Source organism: Hylobates moloch, unplaced genomic scaffold (genome assembly GCF_009828535.3).
Source record: "Hylobates moloch isolate HMO894 unplaced genomic scaffold, HMol_V3 SCAFFOLD_4, whole genome shotgun sequence".
NCBI classification, from domain to species: Eukaryota; Metazoa; Chordata; class Mammalia; order Primates; family Hylobatidae; genus Hylobates; species Hylobates moloch.
Genome location: NW_026652279.1, coordinates 84,702,230 through 84,720,208, shown reverse-complemented (window position 1 = coordinate 84,720,208; position 17,979 = coordinate 84,702,230). Strand labels below are relative to the sequence as shown.

The window sequence follows — 17,979 nt, the reverse complement described above, 5'->3', positions numbered from 1 at the left end:
GCTGTAGTATCCATGATTTTGGTATCCACTGGTGATCTTTGGAATGTATCTCTCTTGGGTAAGAGGGGACTGCTGTACCACCCTGCTTCTCCCTATTGTTTTAAATACTGTACTCTATTAGTTATACAGTATTGATACTGCTATTTTGACTTAAGAATTTCCATAGTCTATCTGGACTGTCTCTTGACTTTTCTCTTTTAATATAAAATTATTTAAAATGATTATAAAGTATACATATTCTTATATAAAACATAAGAGGCATAAATATAAATCATCCACAATTTCACTAACCTATTTTGTACTGCAATTTTTGTTTACTATTATAGGTAAGTGTTTTTCTATGTCAGCTGTGTACTTTCCTAGGATGTAATTTTTACAACTTCCTAGTATCAACAGAGTTATTGACTTACTCTTTTAATGTTGGATATTTTGGTTGTGTTATCTCTACTGTAGCTGCTTTTTAAAAAAATCAAAATCAGAAGGATGCGCCCCTAACAATCTGTCTCTTACCGAGTCCTAGTGTCAATTTCCCTCAGGTTCTTTTGCTCCAGGGTACCAACGGCTCCTGGTTATTTTCTTCCTTTAGGGCTTTTAGTCACTTTAAAACTGTTCATAAGCAGAAAAAAATGAGGCTTCACACTAAAGAAAAAAAATAAACTTTAGTTTTCTATTTTTAGGAACTATTCCTGTGGTATCAGTTTTGAGCTCCTTGCTTTCGGGAATATGATTTTTCATAGTTAATACACACCATGGGCCACAGTCAATAAAGTTACCTATTAACTTGTCTAGACTTTTTTGGCAACTTACAAAACTTATCCCAAAAAAGACTGTTTCTCCTATTTAATCTTAAAGAGACTTTTGTCCAATTGGTATACGTAAAGATCTCTAGAGTACATCCTTCAACAGCAGTATAGATATCTTGTTCATTTGTGGTCATAATACATAGTATTATGTCTACACAGTAGGACTATAATAGCTAATATTAAATCTACATAGTCTACATAGTAGGACTACAATAGTTAATATTAAATCAGGCACTATCCCTTTCTGCTAGATTTTTAAAAGAGAATTTCACATTTACATGGGTATTTTCTAATGTTCTGATTTGTTCTGAATGTTAGGAAAAATGGGTAAGTCAATATTTTAATATTAGTACATATGAGAATATCAACCAAAGCAAACATTAAAAGCCATGGAGACTTGATTAAAAGTTCACAAATCATAAATGTACCAATCCATAAACTATAATAAAGCAAATACTGATGTAACCACCACTTAGGTCAATCACTAGAATATTATTATCATACTGGAAGATGCCATCATGTCACTCACAATTATTATTCACTTCTTCCTTTCCATTGGTATTAATAATTACTAGCCTGTCTTCTGACATCACAGTTTAGTTTTGTCTGTCTTTGAACTTTAAATGAATGGGATCACATTGTACATATTCTTTTATTTCTGACCTACTTCACTCAATACTGAGAATTATCCATAATGTTGTATGAGTTATAGTTTGTTTTTATTGCTGTTATTATTCATATATGTATATATAATTTTTATCCATTCCATTACTGATGGACATTTAGGCTGATTCAGTTTTGAACTGTCAAGACTAAAGCTGCTATGAACATTCTTGTTCTTTTGGTGTAAATGTATGCACCATTCTATTTGATATACTACTGGAATTGTTGGGTTATAGAGAAGGTATATGATCAGCTAAATATAGAAAGTAATGCTAAAATGTATTTGATATGGTTTGGCCGTGTCCCCAACCCAAATCTCATGTTGAATTGTAATCCCTGGTGCTGGGGGAGTGACCTGATGGGAGATAATTTGATCCTGGGGGCGGAACTCCCCCTTAGTGTCCTTGTGATAGTGGGTTCTCACGAAATCTGGTTGTTTGAAAATGTGTAGCACTTCCCCATTCACTCTCTCTTCTGCTCTGCCATGTGAAGAAGGCGCTTGCTTCCCCTTCACCCTTCCACCATGGTTGTAAGTTTCCTGAGGCCTCCCCAAACATGTTTCCTACACAGCTTTCAGGACTGTGATTCAGTTAAACTTCTTTTCTTCATAAATTACCCAGTCTCAGGTAGTTCTTTATAGCAGTGTGAAAACAAACTAATACAGTATTCCAAATTGGTTGTATAAATGTATACTCCTACTAGCAGTGTATGAGAATCCCCCATTCCTCCAGATCCTTGACAACACTTGGAATCATCAATCTTCGAAATTTGTAGCTGTATCTTGTAATCTTAATTTGTATTCTGCTGATGAGTAATGGTGTTGAGTCTCTCTTCACATGTCCTTTGGCCATTTGGATATCCCATTCTGTGAGGTGCCTAATACCATAACTTCCTTAAAAGACTCAAATTTGAGTCATCAACAAAAGGAGGATACTAACTTCCAGAGTTAAGCCAGTAAGAAAAACAATATTTTGAGGTAGTACCGATTATATATACCTAATTTGGATGATTAGAGAGATATTTCTATGTTTCTATTAGATGAGTGATTTGCATTGTTTATAGTTTCAGAGAGTGAACAGGGTTTTTTTTTTCCCGTTTGACCATTTATTTAGTCATAAATTCATTCAAAAATTATTAAACACCAATTTATGCCAGGCACTCTATTCAACATTAAGTTTCATCAGAGATGGAAGTGATTGATCTGGGATCAAGCACAAGCAGTGCTGGAGGGCACAAACCAGCTGAATGGGCAGGTACACCAGACCGTGTCATCCACCTCCATGCACCAGCACCTTAAGCCCAGTTCAGACCTGCGATGTGGAGGGCTTTACAGACAACCTGATCTCAGCCTGATTCACAGCTGCTGCTACATAAGGGGGTGGGGAGGAATGAGTTTGGCACCCAGGTGATCTACTTGGTTGTCCTTTGGTAGTAACTTGCCCAATTTTGACAGTAAGTGGACAAGTATCTTAGCCATGACTTGGAAAGGACATGATAAACAGAAGTTCAGATTCCCCAGGGATAAGAGTCTGGGTCATCCTGCCAGAGGAAGAAAAGGCCCACACTTGAGTCATGGATAAATCAGCTTGGTACATGGGACTGCAGCTGCGCTATAGCCCTACTCCCTCTGCCCAAACCTGGTTCCTAGCCTTCCCCCACAGGTGTTGATCCTAAGAACCCTCACTAATAAACTTCCAGGCCAGGTGCAGTGGCTCATGCCTGTAATCTCAGCACTTTGGGAGGCCAAGGCGGGAGGATCTTTTGAGGTCAGGAGTTCGAGACCAGCCTGGCCAACAAGGTGAAACCCTGTCTCTACTAAAAATACAAAAATTAGCCAGGAATGGTGGCACACACCTGTAATCTCAGCTATTTGGGAGGCTGAGGCAGAATAATAATTTGAATCCAAGAGGCAGAAGTTGCAGTGAGCAGAGATTGCACCACTGCACTTCAACCTGGGTGACAGAGCAAGACTCCATCTCAAAATAAATACATAAATATATAAGGCTGGGTGCAGTGGCTCATGCCTGTAATCCAAGCACCTTGGGAGGCCAAGGCAGGCGGATCACCTGAGGTCGGGAGTTCGAGACCAGCCTGACCAACATGGAGAAACCCCGTCTCTACTAAAAATACAAAATTAGCTGGGCATGGTGGCATGTGTCTGTAATCCCAGCTACTCGGGAGGCTGAGGTAGGAGAATCACTTGAACCCGGGAGGCAGAGGTTGCAGTGAGCCAAGATCACGCTATTGCACTCCAGCCTGGGCAACAAGAGCTAAACTCCATCTCAATAAATAAATAAATAAATAAATAAGTAAAATAAACTTCCTACATGCTGATTCCTGTTTCAGAGTCTACTCCCTGAGAGATCCAACTCCCAGTAATATCCAGTGGAAAACCAAACTGCCCTCGTAGACCTACATTCTGGTGACATACATATGTGTATGTGCTAACATATGATTAGAATAAAGAAGTTCATTCCAATTCTGTGAAGAAAGTCATTGGTAGCTTGATGGGGATGGCATTGAATCTATAAATTACCTTGGGCAGTATGGCCATTTTCACGATATTGATTCTTCCAACCCATGAGCATGGAATGTTCTTCCATTTGTTTGTATCCTCTTTTATTTCATTGAGCAGTGGTTGGTAGTTCTCCTTGAAGAGGTCCTTCACATCCCTTGTAAGTTGGATTCCTAGGTATTTTATTCTCTTTGAAGCAATTGTGAATGGGAGTTCACTCATGATTTGGCTCTCTGTTTGTCTGTGATTGGTGTACAAGAATGCTTGTGATTTTTGTACATTGATTTTGTATCCTGAGACTTTACTGAAGTTGCTAATCAGCTTAAGGAGATTTTGGGCTGAGACAATGGGGTTTTCTAGATATACAATCATGTCATCTGCAAACATGGACAATTTGACTTCCTCTTTTCCTAATTGAATACTCTTTATTTCCTTCTCCTGCCTGATTGCCCTGGCCAGAACTTCCAGCACTATGTTGAATAGGAGCGGTGAGAGAGGGCATCCAGAATCTACAATGAACTCAAACAAATTTACAAGAAAAAAACAAACAACCCCATCAAAAAGTGGGCAAAGGACATGAACAGACACTTCTCAAAAGAAGACATTTATGCAGCCAAAAAACACATGAAGAAATGCTCATCATCACTGGCCATCAGAGAAATGCAAATCAAAACCACAGTGAGATACCATCTCACACCAGTTAGAATGGCCATCATTAAAAAATCAGGAAACAACAGGTGCTGGAGAGGATGTGGAGAAATAGGAACACTTTTACACTGTTGGTGGGACTGTAAACTAGTTCAACCATTGTGGAAGTCAGTGTGGCGATTCCTCAGGGATCTAGAACTAGAGATACCATTTGACCCAGCCATCCCATTACTGGGTATATACCCAAAGGAGTATAAATCATGCTGCTATAAAGACACATGCACACGTATGTTGATTGCGGCACTATTCACAATAGCAAAGAGTTGGAACCAACCCAAATGTCCAACAACAATAGACTGGATTAAGAAAATGTGGCACATATACACCATGGAATACTATGCAGCCATAAAAAATGATGAGTTCCTGTCCTTTGTAGGGACATGGATGAAACTGGAAAATGTCATTCTCGGTAAACTATCGCAAGGACAAAAAACCAAACACTGCATGTTCTCACTCATAGGTGAGAATTGAACAATGAGAACTCATGGACACAGGAAGGGGAACATCACACTCCAGGGACTGCTGTGGGGTTGGGGGAGGGGGGAGGGACAGCATTAGGAGATATGCCTAATGCTAAATGATGAGTTAATGAGTGCAAGAAATCAACATGGCACATGGATACATATGTAACAAACCTGCATATTGTGCACATGTACCCTAAAACCTAAAGTATAATAAAAAAAAAAAGAATAAAGAAGTTTAACTTTCATTTTCAAAATATTTCCCTCTTCACTATTTAAGCAAATTTGAATAACAGAGGTAATATATTTTTAGAACAGATATGAATTGGAAAATAAACCTGAACTGCAAGATATTAATAAAAATATTTAAGGTGGTTGTGCAGAAAAGTCAACGTAGCAGGCTTTAGGCTACTGTCTTTGGAAAAGCCTGCTTGCAAGGTTGGCCCTTGGCTGGTATCTGGAAACTTACTGGTAAACAGTTCCCTACACAGATATAAACCTTTTCCCAAATGAAAAGAATGATTCACTGTGCCTATGCTGTTTGTACAAACAATGTGGTTTATATTGAACACCTGTTTTCCTTCTGGGAGTCTGGAATTTTGGTGCATGCCAGGCAGAGGAAGCCTATGTGATCTGCTCCCAATAGAAACATTAGATGCTAAGTATCTAATGAGCTTCTCTGGTAGATAAAACTTCATGTACTGTCATACCTGTTGTTGCAATTTTTTGCTGGAGGAATTAAGTATTTCTTATGTAACCCTAACTTGGAGAAAACTTTCGGAAGCTTGAGCCTAGTTTTCTGAGAATTCATCCCATGTGCCTTATCCCTTTGTTGATTTTGCTTTGTATTCCTTAGTTATAAATTCCCTGTGAGGCACATAGATTAGAGAAAGAAAGAAAAAAAGAAAGAAAGAGAGAAAGAGAGAGAGAGAGGAAGGAAGGAAAGAAGGAAGGAAGGAAGGAAGGAAGGAAGGAAGGAAGGAAGGAAGGAAGGAAGGAAATATATATTAGCCATAAGTACAAATATATGCCAATCCTTATGAATTCTTCTAGTGCATCATTGAATATGGGAGTGGTCTTGGGGACTCTGAGAGTGTATGAATTCTTCTAGTGAACCACCGAATATGGATGGGAGTGGCCTTGGGGACTCTGACACAGTGGCATAATAGTTTTTCCAGGGAAGTCCTTTGTCAGAATTTATTTTAATACTTAAACTACATTATATTTCCAATAATGAAAATGTATAAAGATAATAAATAATAATTTAAAGAATTTGACTATTCAAGAAAGAATATACTTTATCTAGCCAAATATTGGACAAAATGTTGCTACCTCATTAATCTCCACCAAGGAAACTTGCTATACTTGAGTGGCTCTTACCTTGACCTATATTTAAAAAGGATGCTGACTTATAGCTGATTCACATTTTGGCTTAATTTTTTATAGGGTTAAGTTACATATTAATGTTTTTCCCTACATGGGATAAAGTTACTCAGACAAGGATTACCTGAGTAATTCTTCTGTATTTAGTACAGGACCAGGGAAAATTGTGTGTAGATACAACCTGCTAAACTCACAAAACATTTCTGTGTTTTTGGTTTTTTTTCTTAAGAGACAGTGTCTTGCTCTGTTGACCAGGCTGGATTGCAGTGGTGCAATCGTGGCTCACTGCAGCCTTGAACTCCTGGGCTCAGGCGATCCTCCTGTCTCAGCCTCCCAAGCAGCTGGGACTACAGTGCACACCATCACACCCAGTCAATTTTTCTAATTTTTTGTAGAGACAGAGTCTTGCGATGTTTCCCGAGTTGGTCTTGAACTTGAGGCCTCAAGCAATCCTCCCACCTCAGCCTCCCAAAATGTTGTACGACAGGCAAGAGCTACTGCACCAGGCCCTCTGTTCTTTATCTATCTTAAATTGGTTTTATTTACATAGAAAAAACAGTTTGCACTGTCACCTACATTTATTTTAGTGTCCACTCCAGTGAACATATTTCCCGACTAAAAAGGGTAGGCAGATGCTGTAATTATTCAGGCATACCTTGTCTTATTATGCTTCACTTTATTGTGCTTCAAAGATACTGCATTTTTTACAAATTGAAGATCTGTGGCAACCCTGTGTTGAGCAAGTCTATCAGCACTATTTTTCCAATAGCATATGTTCATTTCCTATCTGCATCATATTTTGGTAATTCTCACAATATTTCAAACTTTTAAATTATTACTCTATCTGTTAATGGTGATTAGTGATCTTTGATGTTACTACTGTAATTGTTTTGGGGAGCCATAAACCATGCCCACATAAAACAGCAAACTGTTTAATAAAGGTATGTACGTTCTGACTGCTCTACCAACCAGCCATTCCTGGGTGTCTCTCCCTCTCTTTGGGCTTCTCTATTCACTGAGACACACACTATTGAAATTAGGCCAATTAATAACCCTACTGTGGTGTTGAAGTAAAAGGAAGAGTTGCACATCTCTCACTTTAATTTGGCTAGAAATGATAAGCTTAGTCATTTAGTGAGGAAGGTATGTTAAAAGCTGAGATAGGCTGAAAGCTAGGCCTCTTGTGCCAAACAGTTAAGCCAAGGTGTAAATGCAAAGGGAAGATTCTTAAAAGAAATTAAAAGCACCACTCTGGTGAACATACAAACGATAAGGAAGCAAAACAGCTTTCCTGCTGATATGGAGAAAGTGTGAGTGGTCTGGATAGAACACCAAAGAAGCCACAATATTCTCTTAAGACAAAACCTAATCAAGAGTAAGACCCTAAATCCCTTCAATTCTATGAAAGCTGAGAGAAGTGAGAAAGCTGCAGAAGAAAAGCTGGAAGCCAGCAGAAGTTGGTTCATGAGGTTTAAGGAAAGAAGCTCCCTTCATAACATAAAAATGCCAAGTGAAGCAGCAAGTGCTGATGTCACACCTGTTGCTGCAATTTTTTGCTGGAGGAATTAAATATGTCCTAAATGTTGCAGCAAGTTATCCAGAACTAGCTAAGATCATTGATGAAGGCGATTACACTAACCAACAGATTTTCAATGTACACAAAACAGCCTTCTGTTGGAAAAAGATGCCAGCTGAGAAAAGTGGGAAATTCTGGCCTTCTCCATTATTATCAAGCCTCTAAAGATTCTGGAAATACCCCTATCTCAGCCCCACAGTCCATGTGACTTTAAAAAAAATATACGGAGGAAACTGTGAAAACCATATCACCCAGATATTCCTAGCTAGAGAGGAGAAGACAATGCCTGGCTTCAAAGCATCAAAAAACAGGTTGACTTGTCTAATGCAGCCGGTGACTTTATGTTGAAGCTGATGCTCAATTACCATTCTGAAAATCCTAGGAATTATGCTAAACCTACCCTTCCTGTACTCTATACATGAAACAACAAAGCCCAGATGACAGCACAAGAGTTTAGAGTTTACAGCATGGTTTATCGAATATTTTAAGCCCAGTGTTGAGACCTACTGCTCAGAAAATAAGATTCCTTTCAAAATATTACAACTCTTTGAGAATGTACCTGGTTACATCCAAGAACTCTGTGGGAGATACACAAAAAGATAAATGCTGCTTAAATGCCTGCTAACATAACATCTATTCTGCTGCCCATGGATCAAGGAGTAATTGTAGCTTTCAAGTCTTATTATTTAAGAAATACATTTCATAAGGTTATACCTGCCATAGAAAGTGATTCTTCTGATGGGTCTGGAAGAAAACCTTCTGGAAAGGATTCATCATTCTAGATGCCACTAAGAACATTTGTGATTTATGGGAGGAGGTAGAAAAATGTCAACATTAAAAGAAGTTTGGAAGAAGTTGATTCCAGCCCTCACAGATGACTATGAGGGGTGCAAGACTTCAGTGGAGGAAGTAACTGTAGATGTTTTGGAAACAGCAAGAGAACTAGAATTAGAAGTAGGGCCTGAAGAGGTGACTGACTTGCTGCAATCTCATGATAAAATTTGAATGGATGAGGAGTTCCTTCTTATAGATGAGCAAAGAAAGTGGTCTCTTAGATGAAATCTGCTCCTGGTAAAGATGCTGTGATGTCATTTTTGAAATGACAGCAAAGGATTTAGAATATTCTATGGACTTGGTTGATAAATCAGCAGCAGAGTTTGAAAGGACTATGCCAATTTTGAAAGAAGTTCTACTGTGGGTAAAATGCTATCAAACCAAAACACATATGACAGAGACATCTTTCATTAAAGAGTCAATCGGTGCAGCAAACTTCGTTGTTGTCCTATTTTCACAATTTGCCACAGGCACTTCGGCTTTCAGCAACCACCACCCTGATCCATCAGGAGCCGTCAGCATCGAGGCACGACCCTCCACCAGCAAAAAGCTGATAACTCGCTGAAGGCTCAGATGACCAACAGCATTTTTCAGCATAAAATCTTTTTAAATTAAGGTATTTACATTGTTTTTAGACATAATGCTATTGCACACTTAATAGACTACAGTAATGGTATAAAAATAACTTTCGTATATACTGAGAAACCCCCAAATTTGTGTAACTCACTTCATTGTGATACTCGCTTCATTACAGTGATCCGGAACCAAACCCATAATATCTCCAAGGTATGCCTGTGTTTATATCGTTGTTAATGGTGTAGTTTTAAGCTCTCCTAGGTACATATTATTTTAGTTTAAAAAATAATATATTATCATGCTTGAGGACCAAAAATGTATCTGGGATCTAAAAAAAAAATGTGTATAAATAGTGGAACAGATCACAACTTCTTTAAGTTCTCTTACCATCTGCAATTTTATATTGTTGCTATAAAACCTAGAAGTTCAACTTCCAAAATATAGTGGACACCTGTTTTGTCAGTGGCATTTATGTGCAAATGTAATTAATTAGAAAGAAAATATATAGCTAGACTTACGTTTTCACTAGATTCTCTTGCATCCTAGGCAGTTGATCCATCTGTTGCCTTTTAGAAACTTGATGTAAACCAGAACCCTGAAATACAAAAATTTGAGTGTTTATCCTCTTAGTTCATAATTGATTTCAGAAATAAGATAGTCAATTCTCAGTTAACTCTCCCATAACCAGGTTCTTTTGCAGCATGTGTAAGAGAAGCTGAGAAAAATGGGAAATTCTGGCCTTCTCCATTATTATCAAGCCTCTAAAGATTCTGGAAATCCCCCTATCTCAGCCCCATAGTCCATGTGACTTAAAAAAAAAAATACAGAGGAAACTGTGAAAACCATATCACCTATGTGGTATAGATCATTAAAACTTCTCGTAGTAGACACTAAATATAGATAATGCATGCACCCTGCAATTACAGTAGATAAGACAATAGAAGCTGTAGTATTTTGAGGCAGAAATAGAAAGACAAGATAATATTTTCATTTTTGCCTATCTTGAAATTCCTCCAGGATATAAAAGTGGAGATTTCTAGTGGTCAGTGTAAATGTAATTTGCAATTCAGAAACAATTGAGAATGATGATCTTAGAGATGGCAAATGAAGCCAAGAGTGAATGAGATCATTCATTGAGGGTACACAGAGAAGTAAGAGAATCAATAACATAAACTTGAGAAAGCAACTTTTAAAGGATAGGACACTTACCAAAGATAGACAGGCTATCATTTAAACAGTAAGAAAACCCAGGAAAAAATACTATCATGGAAGTCAAGTCAGGCAGGGTGGGGAGTATTCAAAGAAGTGAGCATGGTTAGCAGTGTAAAATGCCTCACAGATGCTTCACCAAACTTGAAGAGGAGTTGCTGTATTTGGCTATTAAGAGATAAACTGGGTGAAAGCATGATGGCAGGGTCACAAGAGAAATGAAAAGAGATAGAGAACTAAAAAGCAATGGCAATGAGTATATTCATTTATTCATGAAGTTTGGCTGAGAAAAAGAAAGCTAAGGTGGTAGTTTTATGAGGACAGTTAATCGTAAAGTAAAAGTTTGTTTTTATTTTGTTTCGGTGGAAGAGTTGAGCATGTCACAAGCAAAGGATAAGCCAAAGGCAGTAAAAGAGAGATTAAAAATATGAGAAGGGATATTATCAAGTAAGTCCTAGAGGCAGCAGATAAGACTGGGGAAGAGGTTTGGGATCATTTTCCTTTAAGACAGGAAGAATAGGATAGTAAATTTGAAAATAAAAAGGAGGAAAATTGGGTTTCACACCTGATTCTCTTTTTGTGTGTGAGCTAAGATATTAGATCATTTGATATGAGTGACAGGTTTGGGTATATTGGAACAGAAAATAGACTTCATTCATTCATTCAGCTAATGTTATTGAGCATCTACTATATGCTGCCACTACATTAAGCACTCAGGTACAAAGACAAACGGGTTATGGTTCTATTGGGGAAACAGCAAAATAAGTAGGTGATTACAATTAAGTGCCTTGATGGAGATGTGCACAGGTGCTTTGCAAGCATACAGGAGATGTAGCTAATTGAGAGTATGGGGGTGCTCCACATGGAAAAGCAGCCAATTAAGAACCAAGGAAAGGATATTCTAGGTAGAAGGAACAGTAAGGACCTTAGGTATAAAGCAGCAGATACATCCAGGAATAGCACATAGCATTTGGTCTAACGGCAGTCTAAGATATTAGCAGGGATAAGGCTGCAGGGACAGGAACAGCCAAGTTGAAGAGTACCCTGCAGAGACCACACCACAAGAGCTTTGCTGTGATCCTCTGGGCAATGCAAACTGCAGGTTTTTAACAGGAAACAACACTATTGTATCTGTATTTCAGAATGATAGGCAGCAGAGAAGAAAAATGGGTGTGGCAGAGTTAGTTAAGACTTTGGTAACTACGCTGTTGACATTATATCTAAAGTACTAAATTTAAACCCAAGTACTACATTTAAACCTAAGTACTACATTTAAACCTAGGGAGCCACATTTTTAAATGAACAGTAACAGAATTGTCCAAAAAGGCAGCTGAAATACCTGGTCAGTCTGGTACCTATGTTATGAGGAATGGCTAATGTAACTTAATGTTTTAGCTTAGAAAACAAAACAAAACAAAACAAAAAACTATGGGAAGACTGAGAGTCATTTACAAATCTTTGAAAAACTATCTTGCAGGAGTGTAGACTTGTTCTTATTCTTCAGAGGATGTAACTAAAACCAGTGGATTTTAAGGAAGTTTCAGGAAAAGAGAATAAGAGGCATCATATGATGTTTTAACAATTTTAACAATTAGAACTCCCCGATAATGAAACAGAAAAGCCTCAGATTCCTTATCTGTGAGCTAAAAGCATTATATTCCTCAATCTCTCAGAGCCATTGCTAAAATCCTATGTTTACGAAGATAGAAGCTAAAACTTAAGTTTATTGTGTGTTGCAAAAAGCTCTAATCAGTCTTTCTGCCTGACTTTTAAGTAATGCAACATACCTATGTATTAAAAAGCAATGTCTGTAGTGTACTTATGTTGTGCATATCAGAAGACTCCCAAGAGGGGGAAACTCAGTTTCATTCAAAACAGTGAATCAAGAGTGAGACAAAGCTACAGAGAGGACAGCAGCAGAAGGATAAACAGCACACTCAGCAAATAGCTCTAGTTATCTACTAATGAATCAATTATTTATGTATTCAGCATGGGAAGAACTGCAAATCATCCATTAATCTTTCCAATCACCGTAGTATCCACATGGTTAGAACTGTCCTTCACTATAAAGATTAACAATTCACTCTAGAGTGAAAATCCTTATTAACATTTATACTGGGGACAGGATTAACATCTTCCTGGGAAGCTGTTAAAACAGGCTTTTCTCATATGTTCAGTGATCCTGTGGAGTCAGAGTAGGATTATTTCACGTAAGTGAATTTTTCAGATAAACAAAGGTAAATGAATGCTTTGGGGACAAAAGACTTTACTTTTAACCTTAAAAAAATCCTCCAACAATGTTTTATATATCACCTTTTTGTTAATAATTTGGGCTTATGATTATGAACGTCAATTTCTATTTTATGTTCAGTTCAGTAAATAATTTTTGCATATTTGCTTTTCGCCACTCTTTGTGAAAGGGAATAGAAAGCATGAGTCACCCTGACTGACCTCAGGGAGGAACCTACAGCTGAGTGAAGCAAACAGATATATCAGCAATAAGGGACCAAGAGGAAGGCTAAGGCAAGTAGAAATTCTGGTGCCCCTGTCACAGAGAGAGGGGCTAGGAAAACCAGAAAAGAAACACAGGAAAATGATATTCACCATTTACTGAAATTCAGAAATGTGTCAGAAACTTCACCCAGCACTTCACATACATTATTTCTCTACATACTCACAAAACCCCTGCAAGATACTGATATTTCCTTTTCACAGGTGAGGAAGGAAATTAAGTCCCAGAAAGGTCACACAGTAGTAAGTGCAGAGCTGGGATTCAAATTCAGATTTGCAATGCCACTATAGTCTGGTCTTTTCATCATGTCATGGCCCCATAAAGAGGTAGTGTTTGTGCTAGACCTTGAAGGAAGTGGAATTGGCACATATGAGAAGGAGCACATTCCAAGCACATAGTCTGAGGAAAGGCGTAAAGATGCCTGTGTTCTAGGAGGAATCAGTGCCTTCAGCCCAGTATCAAGGACCATGAAGTTTGAGCTAATCATCCATTTTACAGACAAGAGACTACAAGAACTGATCCTATCTTGTCTCAATTTCTTACTTACCTTAGTCAACACTACAACACATACTTCCCTTTACCTACAATAGAACTGACTTTCTCAAAATTTTCTAAATATCCCCCTATTGGCTCTAATCCCCAAACCTAATGCCCTTCCTCTCAATCCTTTCATTAATCCCTCTAGATATTCTGGATCAGTGACTAGCAGATTATTCTTCATGCCACTCCCATCCTCAAAATCCTCTACCTCCTTGTCTGACCTAGCTATGTCTTCAGGACTCCAACCCTCTTTTCGGCTCTTCTTCCCTTGACTGTCACTGTTGAACTTCTTCAGAGCAATATCCTAGACTATATTTTTCTTTTCCCACTGTATGTTCTCCCTAATGCATTTCATTCATTCAATGACTTCAGTTTTTATATGTTAATAATTTTCAAATCTTTATTTGTTTCTTGAGATTCATATATCCAACTGCTCTTTGGACACTCCATTTGGTTAACACACATTGAAAACTGAGTTTACATCCTAATCTTAAAACATATGCCAAAATAAGATTAATATTGATTAAATATTTAAATGTCAGACATTATGCTATACAAATACTAAAATATGTGGTGAATGCTATGAAACATTGAGATGGTCTTTTTAACTGTAACATTAGAAATCATAAATAAAAGAGCTCTGACAACCTCAAAACAAAAACGCTACAATACCAACAATATCATAAATAAAACTAAAAGGCAAATGAATAGCTTGAAAATAGATGCAACATCTCTCATAACTTACTGATCACCTCTTTGTCCTGTATTTATAAGTACGCACTTCTACCAGCAGCAATTCTGATCTCTCAAGATCTTACCACGCATAATTATAAAGTGAAGTGCCTTGAATTTCATGATAGCACAGAGATAGCAGCTACCTGTTTGAATTCTAGTGATTAGGGGTGAAACTAAAAGGATAATTAAGGAAGCAAATATGAAAAATAACCTCTTAATTTGGAAGACGGTTATGTCCTTTTTACTTTTTTTTTTGTTTTTCTGAGATGGAGTCTTGCTCTATCACCCAGGCTGAAGTGCAGTGGTGTGATCTTGGCTCACTGCAACCTCTGCCTCCCGGGTTCAAGCTATTCTCCTGCCTCACCTCCGAGTAGCTGGGACTACAGGCGCCCACCACCATGCCCAGCTAATTTTTGTATTTCTAGTAGAGACAGGGTTTCGCTATGTTGACCAGGCTGGTTTCAAACGCCTGACTTCGTGATCCGACCACCTCAGCCTCCCAAAGTGCTGGGATTACAGGCTTGAGCCACCGTGCCCAGTCCCTTTTATCTTTTATATAAGTTGTATATTTTCCAGTCTACCCTCCATATTTAGAAACTTAATTCCAACATCTGCTTCTCTCCCAAATCAAAAACAAAACCTAGAAAAGTGAAAAATGTAATTTATCGTAAGAAGAAGCACTTAGAATTTGGAAATAAAAAAAGAGTTACCTGAGACATTTCAGCTAGGTATGTACGGCGTTCATTGTTGATCTTCTGGTAAGCCTGTGTGAAGATACAAAAGCAAAGGGTCCAACATATGAGAAGATTAGCAATACTAGCAAGACTAAGTTAAGGTGTATGTCTCTATAGTGTAGGAAATAGTTTTGTAAGCATTTTGTGATAATTAACATTAGAAATAATGGCAGTTTCAAAGAAATTGCTAAGTATAGAGTAAAAACAAACCTTTGATTCTTGTTCCAGTTGAAGTGCATAGTATTTCACTTGACTTTCAAGAGTCCTCTTTTCTTTTTCTAGCTGTTTAAGTAATGTGTTTAAGGATTCCTAAAAATATAAATAGTAAAATTTTATATGTACTCATGTTCTAAACAAAGTAAGAAATGACCATCAATTTCTTCACTAGCAAATGCCTTGTATACCTAATATTCTGTGATTTCATAATTCTATGATGTGTACTTTTTTTTTTTTTTTTAGACAGTCTCACTCTGTCACCCAGGCTAGAGTGCAATGGCGTGATCTGGCTCACTGCAACCTCCGCCTCCCAGGTCCAAGCGACTCTCCTGCCTCAGGCTCCCAAGTAGCTGGGATTACAGGCACCTGCCACCATGCCAAGCTAATTTTTTTTATTTTTAGTAGAGACGTGGTTTCACCATGTTGGCCAGGCTGGTCTCGAACTCCTGACCTCAGGTGATCCACCCACCTCAGCCTCCCAAAGTGCTGGGATTACAGGCGTGAGCCACTGTACCGGGCCGATGTGTACTTTTTAAGTAATAGTAATAATCACAATATTTATTGAACCCTAACAATATGTCATGTATTGTACTAAGTGTTTTTCTTTTTTTCATATTAAACTATCTTTATTTGAAAAACGGTATCGTACAAGCCTAACACTCTCTATCAAACTTTAGTAAGGGCAATTTCAACATCAACTAATGAATAGTAGCTAAACTAACAGGAGATCAATCAAAAGCGCTTTCAAAGGAGCAGCACTGGCTGATGTTCTGCTGAGGCTGTGGGCATTCAGGACCTGGCTACAGAGAAAACAGAATCAAACCAGCTGGTGCTTTGGACCCAAACCCTCACATCGTGACCTGCCTCCCTCCTGGGGGCCCTGGCACTTCTGGGTTCCTTTGGCACTTCCTGGCCCCTGTGGGGGCAGGAACTTGGCCTCACAGTTAGCTGGCTTCTGCCTGTTGTGGTCATTTTTTTTTCCAGAGTGCCCAGAGTGCTCTCTCAGTGGACATGGCAGTCATCCAGCTTTCCTGAGGTGTTTCCTCATAGAAGAGAGTCTTGCTATGAAAACTGGAAGTGTCTTTCTTCAATTCTTGGGCCAGTTCTTGGAACAACTTGTAGCAGTCTGATACAAGCAGTTCAAGTTTTCATGCACCTTGTGAAGCCCAAGGTTGGAGTCCAGGCAGTAGGTGTCCTCCTCCATGGACTGCTGCTGAGGCCCCATCACGTGTTCTCCATGCAGTTCAGATAGAGTGGGGAGGGTCAGCTACAGCTTCGGGAACTCTCCCACAGGCTGTGCCCTTGCACCCTGCATTAAGGCCTGCTCCCTGGCGTGCTGGCTCACACCTGTAATCCCAGCACTTTGAGAGGCTGAGGCGGGTAGATCACTTGAGCTCAGGAGTTCGACACCAGCCTGGCCAACATGGCGAAACCCTATCTGTACTAAAAATACAAAAATTAGCTGGCATGGTGGCGCATGCCTGTAATCCCAGCTACTCGGGAGGCTAAGGAAGGATAATTGCTTGGAACCCAGGAGGCAGAGGTTGCAGTGAGCCAAGATTGTGCCACTGCACTCCAAGCTGGGTGACAGAGCAAGACTCCATCAAAAAAAAAAAAAAAAAAAAAAAAGGAGAGGCCTGCTTGCCGATCAGACTTTGGACTCGTCCTGTGAGTTCTTTCCTTCTTTGGATTTCTTCCCATAATTGCATTCTGCTTCTCCAGCTTCCCCTCAGGAAATAAGAAGGATGCACCTAAGCTACCATTGTCATCCACAGTCTTCAGAGGAACTTGTGGCCGAGACACTGAAGAGGACCCACTATGTCCTGCTTCCCCAATCCCCATTCACTGCCAAGTCCCCATCCTCCACGTAGTCTCTTACCACCCTTGAGCAGATGCAGGGCGCTCAGCACGGTGTGGGTCAGGGAGGTCAGTTGTCTCACTCCAATATTCATGTGGGCTGTTTCATTCCTGTCTTGGCCTGCTCCAGCCTTTCCTTCTCCTTCTTTGCCTGCAAGCGTTGCTTCCATCTTGCAATTTCTTGGCTGGGCAGCTGTGCAGGTTGCTGATGGTCAGTGCTGTCATTCAGATCATCTGCAGTTTGCCCTTGAAGATCTCCAGCATGCTATGAAATGTGAGGGACGTGATTTGCATCAGTCACTTGGGGAAGTTCAGGAGGCCTGTTTTTCCACGCTTTTCTCATAAGCTCACTGTTTTAGTTCGTTCTCATGCTGCTATGAAGAAATACCCTACACTAGGTAATTTATAAAGAAAAGAGATTTAACTGACTCATGGTTCTGCATGGCTGGGGAGGCCTCAGGAAACTTACAATCATGGTGGAAGGCACCTCTTCACAGGACGGCAGGAGAGAAAATGAGAGCAAGCAGGTGAAATGCCAGACAATTATAAAGCCATCAGATCTTGTGAGAACTCACTATCACCAGAACAGCATGGAGGAAATAGCCCCCATAATCAATGACCTCCACCTGGTCTCGCCCTTGACATGTGGGAATTATT

The 17,979-nt window shown here is 39.1% G+C and overlaps 2 protein-coding genes across 3 annotated transcripts in view; both read right to left on the bottom strand.

Moving 5' to 3' along the window:
- The window catches only part of SOHLH2 (spermatogenesis and oogenesis specific basic helix-loop-helix 2), an 86,746-nt gene extending 71,478 nt beyond the window's left edge, over positions 1 to 15,268 (bottom strand). The window contains exons 1-2 of one of the 2 annotated variants that reach the window (XM_058438191.1): positions 15,226 to 15,268; positions 10,038 to 10,114 (exon numbers count right to left, since the gene is read on the bottom strand). The gene's annotated coding sequence lies outside the window, so the exon portion shown is untranslated. Of the gene's footprint in view, positions 1 to 510; positions 543 to 10,037; positions 10,115 to 15,225 lie in introns of those variants that run through there. The other variant, XM_058438192.1, reaches the window with a different exon arrangement.
- Positions 1 to 17,979, bottom strand: part of CCDC169 (coiled-coil domain containing 169) — a 70,685-nt gene that overhangs the window by 8,724 nt on the left and 43,982 nt on the right. Inside the window, exons 5-7 of the mRNA XM_058438158.1 lie at positions 15,460 to 15,558; positions 15,226 to 15,279; positions 10,038 to 10,114 (exon numbers count right to left, since the gene is read on the bottom strand). Coding sequence (XP_058294141.1) covers positions 10,038 to 10,114; positions 15,226 to 15,279; positions 15,460 to 15,558 — 230 coding nt within the window. The remainder of the gene's footprint in view (positions 1 to 10,037; positions 10,115 to 15,225; positions 15,280 to 15,459; positions 15,559 to 17,979) is intronic.